The 16,594-nt window shown below is 56.5% G+C and overlaps 1 protein-coding gene across 5 annotated transcripts in view; it reads left to right on the forward strand.

The window, feature by feature from the left end:
* Positions 1-16,594, forward strand: part of LGR6 (leucine rich repeat containing G protein-coupled receptor 6) — a 168,106-nt gene that overhangs the window by 133,154 nt on the left and 18,358 nt on the right. For all 5 annotated transcript variants that reach the window (XM_075910202.2, XM_075910201.2, XM_075910204.2 and 2 more), the window contains 9 exons: positions 4,851-4,919; positions 5,603-5,674; positions 6,538-6,609; positions 7,566-7,634; positions 8,533-8,604; positions 10,969-11,034; positions 12,405-12,476; positions 13,680-13,751; positions 15,109-15,234. In XM_075910202.2, coding sequence (XP_075766317.2) covers positions 4,851-4,919; positions 5,603-5,674; positions 6,538-6,609; positions 7,566-7,634; positions 8,533-8,604; positions 10,969-11,034; positions 12,405-12,476; positions 13,680-13,751; positions 15,109-15,234 — 690 coding nt within the window. The remainder of the gene's footprint in view (positions 1-4,850; positions 4,920-5,602; positions 5,675-6,537; positions 6,610-7,565; positions 7,635-8,532; positions 8,605-10,968; positions 11,035-12,404; positions 12,477-13,679; positions 13,752-15,108; positions 15,235-16,594) is intronic.

Here is a 16,594-nt window from a genome sequence, read left to right on the forward strand (position 1 = left end):
AATTGGTTTCTTCTTCCAGGATGGAGGCTCCTTGGGATCACTGAGACAGAAGACAGCAGGATCCTGTGGGAAAGTCCAGCATCTCTCCCAGACAGCCCAGAGTTACCTCCAGACAGCCTAGAACAGCACGCACCTGGATCTGCCTCAGTTTCCCAGCCAGCACAATACATGACAGAGTTCAGAGATGGCTCATCTACCCAGAGGGATCTGCCGCATACAATACACCCTGTATCTGCCAAGTGTTGGCGGGAGAATCTGGAGATGCTCGCAGTGTTAGGAAGAATGTGTGTATTTATTCAGGAGGAACTATTCCTGTACATACTTGCAGACACGCTGATGTGCAAACAAAATGTTTAGTCTTCTGATGAAAGAGAAGGGAGCCTGTGTGGCAGCCTGCCGGAAAGGGGAAGAAATTGGAAAGGAAACACAATTTCAGAGCAAGAGAGGAGCAAATATTAGAGCTTGTTGAATTATTCCTTGCAAATAATATTGGCTGCGTATCAAGACGCTTTCTTCAACTAGTGAATCATTTGTGAGCCAAGCCTGGGTTCTGTTGGGAAGCGTTTTCTTCCTATTGACTTCTCACAAACATACCCTTTGTCTGTTGGGGTGAAACTCACCTCTGTGGTCAGATACTCCTGTAAGCTATGCTTGGGCAGCCACTCAGGAGTGATTCAAATGCTTCCCAGCTGACTAGCAGAGCGCCCAGAGCTAGGTTTTGTGTTTCTTCTGGTGGTGCACATTCACACGTGTCTCGGTGCACATAAAATTATTCCACATGTGGATGAAAAAAATCTGCACATTGGTGGAAAAGATTAGAGGGAACATTACCTGTGGCGATCGGTCAGGTAAGCCACATGGTATCATCTCAGATCCTTTTTCGGTTGACTGAAACTTTTTAAGTGAGAGAGGAAGGCTGGCCCACTGGTTAGAGCATTGGCATAGGACTTGGGAGAGTTGGATGCAGATCCCGGCTGTCCTATAGACTTTTGATATGACCTTGGGCAAGCCCCTTTGCCTTTGTTCCTCAGTTTCCCATCTGTACAATGTGAGAAGAGTCCTGCCCTGCAGAGAATAAATATATTAATGACTGTGAGATGGTCAGATACTCTGGCGATGGGGGTCAGCAAAGTGCCATAGATCAGATAACAAGAAATGCTCTCCCCACCAATCACAAGCAGCCTCCCGTGTCCCGGACAGCTTACCTGTAGCAGATTTGCTGGAGAAACTGACGCGTTACAGGTACTGACCCAGGAGCTCTGTAACATGTTAAGCCAACCTATGCCTGGCAAGGGAGCTCTCTCGTGTGACCTGCTTAAGGATAGCGGCCTTTGTATCCTCCCCTCAGTTCCCAGAGGCAGTTCCCAGTGAGCCCTGGGGGATCCCAACCCGCACAGCTCAAGAGAGACCTGGAAATGTGACAGGACGCTCGGGGGCGTGGGGCCAACAATGGCCCAGGCAGCGGGGACAGCTCTGTGTGCTGCAGGAAGAGGGGAGGCTGCCAGGGTTGGGGCATTTTAGGTGATTTTAATTCCTTTCCTTTCCAAGGCATTGAGGCAGGCTTGGCGGCCACATCACTGCCACAGAGACACCCAGCCTGATATCCTAAACCAGGACAGGGACATGGCGAGGAAGGCCCAGGGGAGAGTTACAGGGTAATTACCATGTAGGGGCGGGGCCAGGAGAGAGTTACAGGGTAATTACCATGTAGGGGCGGGGCCAGGAGAGAGTTACAGGGTAATTACCATGTAGGGGCGGGGCCAGGAGAGAGTTACAGGGTAATTACCATGTAGGGGCGGGGCCAGGAGAGAGTTACAGGGTAATTACCATGTAGGGGCGGGGCCAGGAGAGAGTTACAGGGTAATTACCATGTAGGGGAGGGACCAGGAGAGAGTTACAGGGTAATTACCATGTAGGGGCGGGGCCAGGAGAGAGTTACAGGGTAATTACCATGTAGGGGCGGGGCCAGGAGAGAGTTACAGGGTAATTACCATGTAGGGGCGGGGCCAGGAGAGAGTTACAGGGTAATTACCATGTAGGGGCGGGGCCAGGAGAGAGTTACAGGGTAATTACCATGTAGGGGCGGGGCCAGGAGAGAGTTACAGGGTAATTACCATGTAGGGGCGGGGCCAGGAGAGAGTTACAGGGTAATTACCATGTAGGGGAGGGACCAGGAGAGAGTTACAGGGTAATTACCATGTAGGGGCGGGGCCACTGGGAGAATTACAGGGTAATTACCATGTAGGGGTGGAGAATTCGAGGGTAATTAGCAGGTGGGGACCCAGAAGGTGGGAGTTTGCGGTTAATTAGGCGGCAAATACCATCACTTTGCTGTAAATTCATGGTTCTTTCCAGCAATCCAGGTTCGGTGTAATCACTTTGAGGACAATTAAGTGTAATTACCGAGCAATCTGCAGGAGTCAGTAATTGCCCTAAAATCCCAAGGGATTCATCTCCTAAAACCCACGGAGGTACCTGCCAGGAGAAAGGAGTCACATGACACTCACACTTTGTAATGCCAAGTGCTATCTACAAAGAGGTGTCCTGGGGCCCTGCCTGTGGTGGGGGTCAGGAGAACTGGATTGTACCATCTCAAGGTGGAGCTGCTTCTGCAAGGAACGTCTCCGTTGCCAGAATTGAAGCTCTAGGATGGATACCCCTCGTGAGGGAGAATGTAATCTGTCTCTGGCACCTGTGCTAGCCGCCCCCACTCTCTTACCCTAGTGTTTAGGGCAAACCCACCTTCAGCAGGACCTGGCATGGGTGGGATGGGACTGCCGGAAATGGGCATGAGTCTAAGGGTATGTCTACGCTACAGAGTTTTGTCGGAAAAACGACCATTTTTCCGACAAAACTTCAGTTCTGTCCACACTGCAATTGCATTCTTCCGCAAGAAAATTGAAAGAACAGAGGGGGTTTTTTGGCATTGCTAAACCTCATTTTATGCGGAAGAACCCTTTTTCTGAAAGAGCTCTTTCATGTGTGGATGGGGAAGCGGGAGTTCTTTCGGAAGAAGAGGAAAGAGGAAAAAGCCCAGGTACCCGGGCTGCCATTCCATCCATTGCAATCACAGCTTAGTTGGGATTGGTCCTGCCTAGGGCAGGGGGCTGGAGTTGATGACCTCCTGAGGTCTCTCCCAGCTCTATGATTCGATGATTCTACGTGTGAGAGAGCATCCATTCAGTCTTTCGAAGATCACTTTTTCAATGCACTTTGGCAGTGTGGACACGCTCTTTCGGAAGCTGTTTTTTTGGAAGATCTCTTCCGAAAAAAGCTTCTTCCGAAAGAAGCCTGCAATCTAGACATAGCCAAAGATCATTGAAGTCCAGCAGAGATATTCCACTGATCTCACTGATGTGGGATCAGTGGTTAAGCTGCTGTGATCACACCTTACTCCTTCCCCACCGTGTGCGCAACACCCATTCAGACCTCCATTAGCATCTCACCTACCGGCCACCATTTCACCTGCATCGCCTCTTCCCCCGTCACTGCTCAAACGGCCACTCAGACACACAGGGTGAATTGCACATGATGAGGGGTCAGGAGAGCAGCAGCTAACAGGAGGAAGCGGAAAGTTGCGAGCTAAATGAAACCAACCCCCGGCTGTAAGGTACAACTATTGCTTCTGCAATAGATACACTAGCAAGTTACGCTACTGTCCATACTGCTGTGTACACTGCCATAATCTCCCTAACGTGGTTAGTTACTGTGATGGCGCGTTGGGGGTCCTCCGTCTCCTGCACCCCGAAATGGCACAAACAGACTGCACCAGCCGGTGGAATAGAGGAAGTTTATTGCCTCTCCCGGATACAGCACAGCACAGATGGAATCTGGTCACAGAGCTGGGCTAGGATGCCTCAGGCCCCCTTGAGATGGGGGAGACTGGGCCCCTAAACTCCAGCCCCTTTCCCTAGGCTGTCTCCTCCATGCTCCCAACCAGCAACTAACCAACCCTCTTCCAGCCCTGCCACCCCACCCAGGGCAGCATCCACCTTCCTTTGTTCCTCTCCATGGGGGGTGTCTGGCCATACCAGTTGAGAGGTCCCTTTGCATAGTGACTCATCCTGTTTTGCTGGGTCGTGGTACCCATGGCAGCCAGTGGGGGTTACCCCAGAGCCAGCAGCATAGGAACCAGCCAGGTACCCCCACTACGTCACAGTTACACTCCCCACTCTTGTGCTCCCCAGTGTCACTAGCTCCCCAGGGGCTAACCCTGCACCTCTGCGCCTCGCCTTCGCATTCAGCGCCGGATCGCCAGTCCCCGGCCCAAAAGCATGAACCTCGGGAGTTAACGTCAGGGCTCCTGGAGCGCCTGTTCCATCCCTCCAGCCGGAGGCAAGCCCCTGCTCCTCACGGCACACCACATTTGGGAGTTGGGGGTCAGACGGGTGGCCCTTCCCCGAGGATCGGCAGCTGCTGCTTGTATCTCGTTTGTGTACACGCGCCCAGATGTGACCCTGCAGGGCATGCGGCAAATGTTTAACTACAATAGCATGTGGGAGCGACACTCCAGAAGGTGGGCGAGGGGTTGGGCCCACTGGAGATAGTGAATCAGCCAGACATGGGCCAACCCTGAGGAACGTTGGGGGGCAGGGGATGAGGGGTCCAGACAGTCACATCCTCAAGGCAGCCAGGGCCTGCTCTGGCCCGGGCCTGACAATGCCCCTAGCTGGAAATATTCCTGCGGCAGGAATGCGGGCTGTTTCCAGACGTTGGTGGCTGGGTCGGCGCGGCTGGAAAAACCCATCTCCGATGCTTAATAACCAAGTTTCCATCCCTTCAGAGCATGGCTATGCTCCGCTGAGCTCCTCGCACGTCCTTAATGACTGCTTTTCCGCTCTGCCTTTCAGGGACCTGAACTATAACAAGCTGTTGGAATTCCCAGTGGCCGTCAGGACGCTAGGCCGGCTGCAGGAGCTGTGAGCCTTCTTATTTATTCCCTCTAAACGGAATTTGCCACGAGACAGTAACTAATCAAGAGCCAAGCAGGGGAGCGGGGGCCACGCCAAGTCTTCCTGGGCTTCCTCTGATCTCTTCCCGCACGCCTTTGGGACCCCCATTAAAATAGCTCTTCCTCCCCGGCAGGGCAGTAAATGCCTCCCAGGGCCTCATTAGCACGGAAAGAACATTTCTACAGGCGTGACGCCCGCAGGCCAAGGGTGATGGCTGTTAACAGCTGTGGCGGAATGTGGGGGGGAGGACACCGGGGAGAGCCCACGTGGAACCGGGAGGCCAGGATGCACCCCCCAACCTCGCGGCTCCCCAGGCTGGCCAAGCACCTGAGCCAAAGCCCACTAGAGCCATAGCGTTTAGGGCCGGAAGGGGCCATTAGATCATCCCTCACAGGACCTCCCGTCACTGGGAGATGCTAACGGATCAGACCCTGGGCTGCTGTAACTGACCCCTGAGTCTCACCCGCACCACACGTCTCGCGCTCACGTGGACTGGCTTAGAGCCCCAGCGCTCACGGAGCTCCACTCCTGGGATCGGGCCCCTAGAGGCAGCGTGTCTGTGGCGTTAGCTTCAGACCCCTCTCCCCCTCTTCAGGTGTGTTCTTACCATCTGCTGACCCAGTCACAGCCGGGCCTTTCTCTTCCCACAGGGGTTTCCATCACAACCACATCCAGGCTATTCCGGAGAAGGCGTTTGTGGGGAATCCATTACTCCAAACCATGTAAGCAACGGGGGCTGCATCCCTCCGCGCAGGACAGGGGAACTGGGAGCCTCCTTCCATTGGCTGGAGGTTCTGTCCATCAATTTCCCGCGGTGGTACTCTGACGTGCCGGTGGAGGCGGGGAGGGAATGGGCGGGAAGAACAGCCCTAATGTAAGATGAAGGTTTGGCTCTTGGTTGTTCCTCTCTGCCCTTTAACCCCCCCTTTTCCCGTGTGTCCCCCCCATCTAGTCTCACAGGAAGCCAGTACCAGGAGGGGTGAGGGGAACAGGTCATTTGCCCACGGAGGAGGGGTTGCTCCACCCCTGCACAGCATAAGCTGGCAGGCCCTTGCCTGGAACCGGGCTGTGAGAGCCAGGCCAGCGGCGAGGGAGAGCGGAGCCAAGCCCCTTCGGGAGGCAGGCCCATGGGGAGTTGGCACCACTCCCATCCCCCCTGCAGGGTTTCCCCCGCCACGTTTTGAGGGATGAATCGTGGGAGCCCTGACAGGTGGGTGCTGGGGAGTGACAGGGGGTGACACGGGGACTGCTCTGCTCAGGGGGATGGGAAACACGTCACAGAGTGACACGCGGCACCATGCGCCAGGCGCAGCTCCGTGAGTACCCCCCGCACCCTCGTCCTGGCTCCAGAGCAGTCGCGATCAGCAGCACCTGCAGCCCAGTGGGCAAAGCAGGATAGCTGGGCCCAGCCTGGATCGGAGCCAGGAGCGTGGGCAGGAATTAGCAGGAGCAGGCGGGCTCCTCACTAGCTGCCGGAAGCTCTTGCACAGCTCATTCCCCATCGCGCCCGCTGCTTTGGGCTCACGCTGGCGTCTCCTCCAGTCCGCACAAGGTAACCTAAGCGGGGCCTTTGTCTCCTTTCCAGCCATTTTTATGACAATCCCATCCAGTTTGTGGGCCAGTCCGCTTTCCAGTTCTTGCCAAAGCTGCACACTCTGTAAGTTTATCGCTCAGGCCTTGAGAGAGGTAACGCCAGGGGCAATCCGAGCCTCCGGGACTCTTCCATCCCTTCTCCCTTGGCCTAGCCAGCCCTCGGGTCTGGGACCTTGGCAGAGCGCTGCATGGCCCATGGGAACGACCCAGGTGTCCATGCTCATGCAGCGCAACCATTCTGAGCGGGGCCTCCTGCCTCACAGCGAGCCCCACTGGAGCCTGCCCCTCCCTGGGGCACCGTCCCGCTCACCAGACATCCACGTGCCAGGGCCCCGTGCGAGCCGCAGATGCTCATCAACGTGCTGCATTCTCCCTGTGCCGCGTCGCACGCTGCTGTGCGGCACTGCCCAGCCCTTGCAACACCGTGGGGGCGTGGCGATGCCGCTGGCGTGAGCTGGCCCTTTCCCCGACATGCATTAGCCTGCATCTCCTCTGGCTCCCCTCGCCAGTTTGTGAGGCATCCTCTGGACCAGCCAGGCCGCCCGGGGAGTGTGTTGCAGTCGCTGGTGTGCGGCAGATGGGCCCGTGGCAGAGGGAACCTCAAACGAGCTCCCTTTACAAGTCTCATAAAGCCGCCGGGTGCATTGTTACATGCTCCAGCTAATAAAAGAAAGCCTAACGAGAACCATGCAGCGTTCTTTAGTGCCATGGGGCGGAGGCACCAGGGAGCGTGGAGGAGATCCCTGCCCGTGAGTTCTTTAACTTACAACAATTTGCCAAGAATGTCAGGGTTTGGAGTGGGCGGTTTCCTGGGGAGTAAACGCCTGGGTCTCTGGTTCCGTAGACCGTCAGCTCCATGCCCTGCCGGTGGCGGCATACTCCCGGGAGAGGTGGCTTCAGGAAAGGATGTGCTGCCTATCTGGGCTGCCAAAGCACTTGGGAGAAGGGGGGATTTGGAAGCACCAGCACCTGCCCTGGCTCCTTCCAATCCGCCCTGAGCGTGTCCGTCCTTCTCTGCAGGTCATTGAATGGAGCGAGAGACATCAGGGAATTCCCAGACCTGAAAGGAACCACCAGCCTAGAAATTCTGTGAGTGGCAAACTCCCTCTTTCCTGTGCCTCAGGGTATCCTTCCCGCTGGGCTGCCTCCGAGGAGATGGGCCTTAGACACCACAGCAGACCCCACTGCCCGTCCTCTAGGCTCCTTCCTGCAGCTGCTGCCGGTAGCGCCTCCCCCTTCCCCCCCGCCCGTGTGTTCTCTGGCCCTCTGCCACCTCCCCGCGGGCTGCAGAAGTGATATCCAGCCCCCGCCATTCCTTCCCTGTGCCACTGCCTCACTCCCCGGGGGCTGCTCTGCCAGGGGGCGGAGGACAAGGAGGGCCAGGCCAAGAAATCCAGATGCTGTGAAATGTGCAGCCTTGCCATGGAGGTGCCTGAATGCCTCTTGGAACCCGTTTGGCTTAGTGTTATCCCTGCTCAGCCCAGAACCCACCCAGCACTGGGAGCCCTGGATGAGCCTTCCCAGCCTTGCTCTGCCCTCAGCTGACCTCAGCGTTCTGGAAGGCCGGCTCCCTTGTCAGTGCCAGGACCCGTCTCTTTGGGACCCTGACACTCACGGGAGATCGGCAAGATTCACAAACTGTTTCTGTAGAATCTCAACCCGGCCCCTTCCACCAGCCCCGATCCCCAGAAGGCGGGTGTCCAGACCTGGCGCTGCATGTCCAGAGTGTGGTCACTGCAAAACCGGCTCATTCAAAGCCCATGGGCAGGTTTGTGTAAAACCAAGCAACCCGCACGCCCCGGGCATGTTAAATTCCTACCTCCACACCCTGAGCCCCGCGCAAGGCCTTCCCGCCTTGTTCCCCAGCCACCTTTAATTCCTCACCATGTGCTCTGCTCTTTCATTTGCTCTGTCCTCCCCTAGCCAGGACTGGGCTCCCTGCCTGCCAGCTTCTCAATAGCCCTTTCTGTCTCCTTCCTGCCCCCAGGACCTTAACCCGGGCCGGGATCCGTTTACTTCCCAGAGGGATGTGCCAGCAGCTGCCCAGCCTCCGAGTGCTGTGAGTAACCCGCACATTTCTCCGCCGTATTTCACTGTCCTGTTCGATGAGTTGCTTGTCTGACCCCAGCCCAGTCCCAGGGAGGCACCTCTGGGCTCCAGGATGTTAGCTGGGCGTGACTTGACTCTGCTCGGAGCCTTTGTACGCTATTCACTGGGGTGGAGCGGAGTGGGAACAACGTGCTACCGACTCAGCCTGGTCGTGCTATGCCCCTGCTTTACATGGGGTGCCCATGGCAACCCTACCCCCTTTGTACAAGGCATGGGACTGAAAAAATGTAGGCCTCTGAGGCCTACCAGGCACAAGTCCTGGAGGCACAAGGCGCCCACTGTGCCTACAATGCAACACTAATTAGGGGAACGTCTTTGTTCATGGTGGGCCTGAGTCCTTTCTCGGTCACCTGGTGTAAATCAGGAGTCCAGCAGTGGCAAACATTGGGGACAGTAAGGCGGCGGGGGGGGGGGGAGAGGGAATCAGTCCCAAGTTTTTCCCAATCTGATGTGTGACCTTCAGGTCAGCTGGTTGGAAAATGGGGGCTTTTCCCCCATGGAAAATTCCAACATTTTGGAAAAAAAATTAAAAACTGAAACGATTCAGTTGAAAAGTTTTGGAAAAGAACCTTTGATCTGGAAATGCTGCCAAGGTGCCACGTGCGAGCTGCAGTGCTGATAACTTAGGCCCCCGTTCTCTTCCATGGATCGGTCTCTTTGGATAGACTACATTTCCCATCATGCACCATGGCCTCCCTTGTTGTTGAGCCACTGTGGTGTCCGTGGCCATGGCGAATTGTGGGCGGCATAGGCCGCTTGGGGAGGATGGGAGCGCTCACGCACCTGGGCGCCAGTGGTTGTGAGGCCCCGGGACAGCCATTCTGACATGTTGCTTTTGGCTACGTTGTTTCAGTCTTCGGATATTTGGGCGTTTTTTTAAAAAGTCCAAATTTTCCGCAGAGAGCAGAGAGAGTTTTGTGAAAAAATGTACAAGTCAAAACTCCACTTTCTCTTGAAAAATGGGTTGGACGGAAACATTTTGATCAGCTCTACCAATCATGCTTTGCTCTCCTCCATGGACTGGAGGATTTTGCCTCTCAATAATTTCCCTGATGCCTTTTCTCCACCTCAAGCTGTTAATTCTATTTGCTGTGGATGGGAGACAGAAAGGCTCTTGAAAATATGTCTCTTCTTTTAGTGATCTCAGATGAGGGTCAGTGTCTGTGTGGCATGGTAGAGTGGTTAAAGCAAGAGACACTTTCTCTAAGGTACTTCTCTGGCCCCCATTACCACATCCCTGTGGGGCAGGGCCATGCTACTGGCCCCATGGGACAGACTGGGCACTGAGACCCCACTGACGGGCCCAAGATCGCTCAGGAAGCCTGTGGCTGAATTTAAACTGAACCCACCAGGAGTCAGGACTCCTGGACTCTGCGCCTGGCTCTGTCACTGACTGTACGTTCTTCGGTGAGTCACTTCATTGCTCTGCGCCTCGGTTTCCCCGCTCATACAGCGGGGACAGTCGCTCACAGGAGGCAGCGTTCAGGTTTGGAACAGGCATGGATGCAGTGGATGATGCCACAGAAGTACAAAGTATAAGGACTAACAGGTGTGGCAGCGGGGGGGGGGGGCAAACGCATGCTGACTGGTGCAGTGTGGGGTGCAGAGGGCAGAGTGAGAATGGGGGGGGGGATCCTGTTTTGAGTGATGCTGTGGGATGCAGGAGAAGCAGCTGGCAGGCCAGAACATCTTGCACAAGTGGTGATGGCACACTCCACATCTCTGGGAGAGGAGGAGATGAGCAGGCCAGAGAAGGACCAGGCCAGGCATGCAGCTTGGTGCATATGCGACACCAGGGAGAACAGGCAGCCCCCCTGGACTACCCCGTGAGCTAGGCTGGCCTCTGGTGTCTGTAGCGCTCGTGCATTCACCAGTTCGGGGGGAGGGGAGCCTTTGCATGCACCTGTGTGAACACCAGGCTTCACGCAGGCAAAAGCAGGCACCCCCAGTTTTTTCAGCTATCTCTGAGAGGGGTCGGGGAGAACTGCACAGCCCTGCCCCCCAAGAAAAGCCTGTCCCCAGCTGTAGAAGCATGTCGCCCTGACAGCTGGAGCTGCGTGGGGGCTGGATTAGCAGGTGAGCCATTAAGCCATGCGTGCATAATGCAAGGAAAGGAAGGAGGAAAGTCGTGCCAAGTGACAGGTGTGCGCTGAGCGGAGATCCCTCTGTGCCGGGGTTTCCTGCTTTCTCCAGCTGCAACGCCCAAGGTCAGCCCGCTCCCCTGCTCAGCAATATCTGCTTTCCAAGAAGGCTTTGGGGATGGCTAGTTTTGCTTTTAATCTCCTGCCACGTCTGTGGCATTCCTTTCCCACAGCGAACTCTCGCACAATCAAATCGAGGAGCTGCCCAGTCTCCACAGGTGCCAGCGGCTGGAAGAAATGTGAGTCGAGAGATTCTCTTCTTCAAAGCTTGGTTCGGGGACGGGGGCCCTCTCGGTGTCTACGACACAGTCCTGGCTCTCAGAAGACCCCAGGGACTGAGCAAGACGTGGCAGATCCAGTTCCAAGGAGATGAAAACTCAGCCGGGCTTTTGCCAGGACTTGTATCCATGTGGGGGTGAAAAGTTCGGTTCACTAACACTGGACACAGATTCCCTTGTGACGGAGCAGTCACAGAAGAACAATCCTGAGGATTGTTCATGCTACTGACGCCTGCCTTCTTGCTCTCTGGGGTTCCCCATGACCTTGTCCTGCTGGGCCAGATCCTCTGGTCTCCCCCAAACAAGGCTCAGAGTTGGGGTTACCATCCCCCTGTGCAGACCCTCAACCACTTCATGCAGTTCTAGAACTCAGCACCCAGAAAACCAAGCCCCAAACAGGACCCAACCCCCCCCCCCCCAATAAATCCAGCTTTCTCTATGTCAAAGTTTTACACAGGGAAAACTTATCAGGTAAACTCCCTTTATCGAAGAAAGAGAGATGTGCACAGTGGTTACCCCCCAGTAACACTTATTTACACCGGCTCTGATCGCAAACAAAAGTGTTTTTATGAAGTACACACAGTAGGGTTGAAGTGGTTGCACATGAAAACAGACAGATCAAAGGAAGTTACAGAATTGAAATGAAAAGAAAATGCAGGTCTGTTTCCCAGGCCAGCAGAAGACAAAGGGGGATTGCTTCCCAGTCTTTCCCCCAGGACAGGAACCCTTTATTTTACATTCCCGCCTTTCACGGAAAAATACCAGGTTCAACATGGATTATAGCACCAGCTGGTCTGGTCACATGTCTCTCCAGACCAACCACCTTCTGGACTTACAGGCCAAACGAGGCTGTTCACACGTTGTTAAGTTGATCCTTAGCACCAGTAATGGCTCTCATTAGCACAGTTAAAACTATACACAGACTCACCCTTCACTTTTCTAACTTCACATACAAGGATACACGCACCAAAATAGGCTCTACAGAGCCAGCTGATTGGAACATTAAAATGGGTGGGTCACAGGAGGTGTTTTGTCCAAAGCATCTCCGAGTTATGCACATCTATATTCACCAGCCAATTTTCATAAAGCATGTGGGGGGGAGCATCACACCCCTGAAATATGCATGGGAGAGAGGCTGTGCTATGGGCCCAGAACTGCACTGGAGAGGGTGGGGTTTGGCTTACTTTGCACCCTGACCCACTCACCCCTTGAAATCAGAGCAGGTTTGGCAAACTCAAAGAGCAGGGATTTTTATGCCGGCCGGCCAGGCTTTCCTCTGCTGCCAGGGGCCTGGAGACACCCCGCTCATGCCAGCCTCTCTGTCTTTTCAGAGGCCTCCAGCACAACAGGATCCATGAAATCAGAGCAGACACCTTTGGGCAGCTCGCAGCCCTCCGCTCCATGTGAGTACAGCTGAGTCTCTGCCAGCCCAGGGAAGCGCGGGGATCTTTGTTGTGGGCTCACAGCCAGGTACCAGACAGACACTGGGCACCAGATGTGCCACATATACTGACTACACACATTCTCCCACTAGATCCTGCTGTACTAACTACACACACACACACCCTATGGCCTAGGGATGTTAAATTTAGATTAATTGGCTAATGGAATAGTTGATGCAATTTGCATTGACTATTTGATTAGTCGATAAGGGTTGCTGCCGCCCCAGGGCTGTTGCTACACTTCACAGGCAAAAGCGTTGCAGGGAGCACGGGGCCAGCAGGAGACTCAAGCAGCCCTCCACTCGCCCCGTGCTTCCTGCGGCATTTCAAAGTGGCAGCACTGCATGGAGCCCGGAGTCAGCGGAGATGTCCCCAGTTGGCCCAGGCTGCAAGCAGCATTTCAAAGCAGTGACAACACATGGAGCCCAGGATCTGGCCCCAGGGTCCACACAGTGCTGCTGCTTTGAAGCACCCCCTTCTCTTCCCTACCCTCCCATCCCCTCGCTGCCTCTTTCTAGTCGACTAATTGTTCCCATCCCTACTATGGACACACAACCACACACCGATCACACCTGCTAAGGCAAACATGCCAGCACTGCTCACACACTTGCACACCCGACCCATGCACAGCCTGGCCCCGCTTGCCCACTCCCAGGCCTCCCTGCGGTGTCACCGTGAAGTCACTGTCAGGAGGGGACCTGGCTCAGGAGCCTGCTGGCTTGGCTCTAAGGGGAAGCCATGAGCTGCTAGGTACCCCAGAGTTTCAATGCCCAAATCCCCAGTGTGTGCCCTGACAAGGGCCGTGCAGCCGCTGCACTAACAGAGCTGGATTCCAGCGCTCCCATTTCAAACAGCGACCCCGCTCGGGTTTGAGTCAGTGCTAAGGCCCAGAGCCCGGCCGCCCGAGTGGGGCAGGGAAGAAGGGGCCTGGGAGAGGAGAGGGAGAATGCACATGCCAGCAGAGGGGACGCAGGAGGGGGTTTACTGGGCATCCATTGAGAGCTGATGAGATTTTGACCCTCCTCAGTCAGAGAGGGGTCTCGCCAGAGTGTGGGGAGAAACTTCGGAAGGGCAGTGTCCGTGTGTCACACCTTGGCCTACCAATCTCATTAGCACCTCCCCGTTCTCCTCAGCCCCCCTCACTGCCGTGCGCTTGCCTTGCAGAGACCTGAGCTGGAACTACATCCAGTCCATCCACCCAGACGCCTTCGCGACACTCCACGCGCTCACCAAGCTGTAAGTCGCGTTGCTGTGACCCCTGCCCTGGGACAAGGGACGTGCGGGTGAGGGGCACATCAGGCTCCTTTGCAGAAAGGGGGCTGTGCCCCGGTGCCCAGGCCCGCCAGTGAGAAGCAGGGTGTCCAAGCCCCCCCACAGAGACAGGAGGCACCAGTGGCCCCTGCTGATCGCTGGGGTGTCCATGCAAAAACGTGCAAGTGAGAATGGCTCCTCCAAGGCTGCTTTCGATAGGCTCCTAAATACCTTGAAGGATCTGGGACTTTGCTCTGCACAGCTGGTCCTCCAAGCAGGATCCTGCCAGGACGCTGGGGCGGCTCACCTGTTTAAATGTGTCGGGGCGCCCAAACATCGTCGTCATCTGGTGGCTGTTCGGTAGCCTCCATGCAACGCTCCCTTGGTCTCTGTGGCTAACGGGCCGGAGTCTCGTCCCCAGAACTGCTGCGTAGCAGGTTGAGCAGGGGGCCAAGGGCTGGGTTTGACCGGAGCCCGCTCTGACCCTTCACGAGAGCTGAGGCAAAGTGCCCCCCTCGCCCATAGCCGGGCGCTTGGGCCGTGGCAGGCCATTTCACGTATGGGCAGCGTACGTGGCTGCAGTCACACGCAGGCGCCATGTTCGAGGGCACGTGGCAAACAGCCGAGGTGGTGCTGGGCCACGCCAATCGACCTTCCAAGCCCAAGCCCAGCACCCAGCCCTCAAGCAAGCGGGAAGTGATGGATGGCAAGGGGGTGGGACTAAGGGACAGATCAAGGCATTCTAGTGCCATGTCTGGGAGAGTAGGGTAGATCACCAAACCAGAGCTTACAGTTGCCGACGGCAACAGAGTCTAACAGTGGGAGGACCACGAGGCCCTGCATCCTCATTGGCCCCGCCTCTTCTCCCAAGACATGCCCCTTGGCCAAGCCAAGCCAAGCCAAGAAGCCCGGGTCCCTCCACTTGAGAACAGCCCATGGCCTCATTTCCCTGCTCTCCATAGCTGTCCTTGTGGCTCTTACCCACACCTGGTGCTAGCTTCTGGCCTGGCCAAGGGGCAGGACCCACAGGGGAAGAGGCCGGGGTTTGTGGCACAAAGGGGCCAGCCTGGGCCTGTCCACTTCAAATAAGTGGGAGGGCCGTAGCCCCTTGGCCCCCCTATCCGGCAGCCCAGGCAATGGCACTCCCCAAATAATTGCTGTATCTTTTCACTCATCTCCAAACGGGGACTGGCCCCCAGCCAGCGCCAGCACCACGCCCAGCCTCTCCGTTTAGCACCGGATTTCGGACCAGCCAGGGCACCGTGTCCAGCCTCCCTTGGGCACCCCCCTGTGCTCAGCAAATCCCTAACCCTGCTGCTCCTCCTCCCTTTCCCCACGCTAGCGATCTGACCGTCAACCAGCTGGTCTCCCTGCCGCTGGATGGCTTGGCTGGCCTGACCCATCTGAAGCTCCAAGGGAACCCAGCGCTGTCCGAGCCCTTCAGCAAAGAAAGCTTCCCTAGGATGAGGTACGTTTGGCTCTGTCCGCCCGGCACCAGGTGGTTTCTTTCCTTCCTGGGTTTATTTCCGACTCCTGCTCCCCTTGTTTACTGGCCGTTTTGCCGCCGTTCCTCCAGGCTGGCAGGTCGAGAGGGCCCAGTTCTGTCCACACGCCACAGCTCCCCTTCTGTGGGAGACGCCTGTTCCGCTTCACGTCCCGTTGCTCGCAGCCGCCGCCGCGCACACACGCAGGCGGAGCTCGTGAAACAAAGGCGTGAGCCTGGGGCGGCTCTGCACGGAAAACACTCGCAGGAGCCAGTCCTCGCTAATCACAGCCAGCTTGGCTTCGGTAAACTCTGTCTGTGTGGCCGGGTCTCGTCTGCTACGGATTAACGAGCCGCCCGAAGGGGGCCCATTAAGCAGCTAAACAAGACAATGCTGCATAAGCACTGAGGCCACCACTGCACTGGGAAGGCTGGCTCTGGTCCGCGTGGCCCTGCCGCCCCTCGGCGCCCGTTAGCCGTGAGTCCGTAGCGCCAGCAACGTGGCGGCCGTGCCGGGAGCTGCGGCTATCACATGAGCCACACGCAGCCCCGAGGCGGAGGGAACGGCCAGCGTTTTTCAACAGTGGCCTCTCATTTGGGGACTCTTCCTTATTGGGTGGTTTTCAGAGGCGCTGTGCACGCCCCACGGTTCCCAGCTGCAGCGTGGGGTCTCGGCTCCACCACTAACCAGGCCTGGAGGGCCTCACACAGGACTTGCTAAAATGGAGGCCATTTTGTACAACACTGGTGTTAGCACTGCCAACAGGGACAAGCCTCAAACTGCCTTTTACCCCTGCCCCCTCACTGTGACCCCAGAGGCCTTGTTAGAGCTGCCTCCAGCTCGGGGCCTGTTTCCGTGTCCTGACACGCAGGGACGTCAGGCCCAACTGAGCTCTCCCTCGCAGTGCTGTGAGCCCCGCTCGCCGGGTTGGATTTACATGGGTGGAACCGACAGAGAAGCCGGGCCTTTGACTCAGCCCCCGCACATGCACCCACCGGAAAGGGACACTTGGGTAGGCCCTGACTTCAGGTGGGTGGGCACTGATGGGGGAGGGAGCCGGAAGGAATTGGGCCACCTGCCCCCCAACTGGCCACCTGCCCCCCCCCCAACACCAGCCAGGAGATCCTGGGCCACACCCGGAGAGTGAAATTAGAATCATAGACTCCTAGAGCTGGAGTCATCAAGTCCAGCCCCCTGCCCAAGGCAGGACCAACCCCAACTAAATCAACCCAGCCAGGGCTTTGTCAAGCCAGGACTTAAACACCTCTAGGGATGGAGATTCCACCCCCTCCCTAGGGAACCCAGCCCAGGGCTTCCCCACCCGCCTAGGGAAATAGTTTTTCC

Source organism: Pelodiscus sinensis, chromosome 27 (assembly GCF_052426305.1).
Source record: "Pelodiscus sinensis isolate ZL-2025 chromosome 27, ASM5242630v1, whole genome shotgun sequence".
NCBI classification, from domain to species: Eukaryota; Metazoa; Chordata; order Testudines; family Trionychidae; genus Pelodiscus; species Pelodiscus sinensis.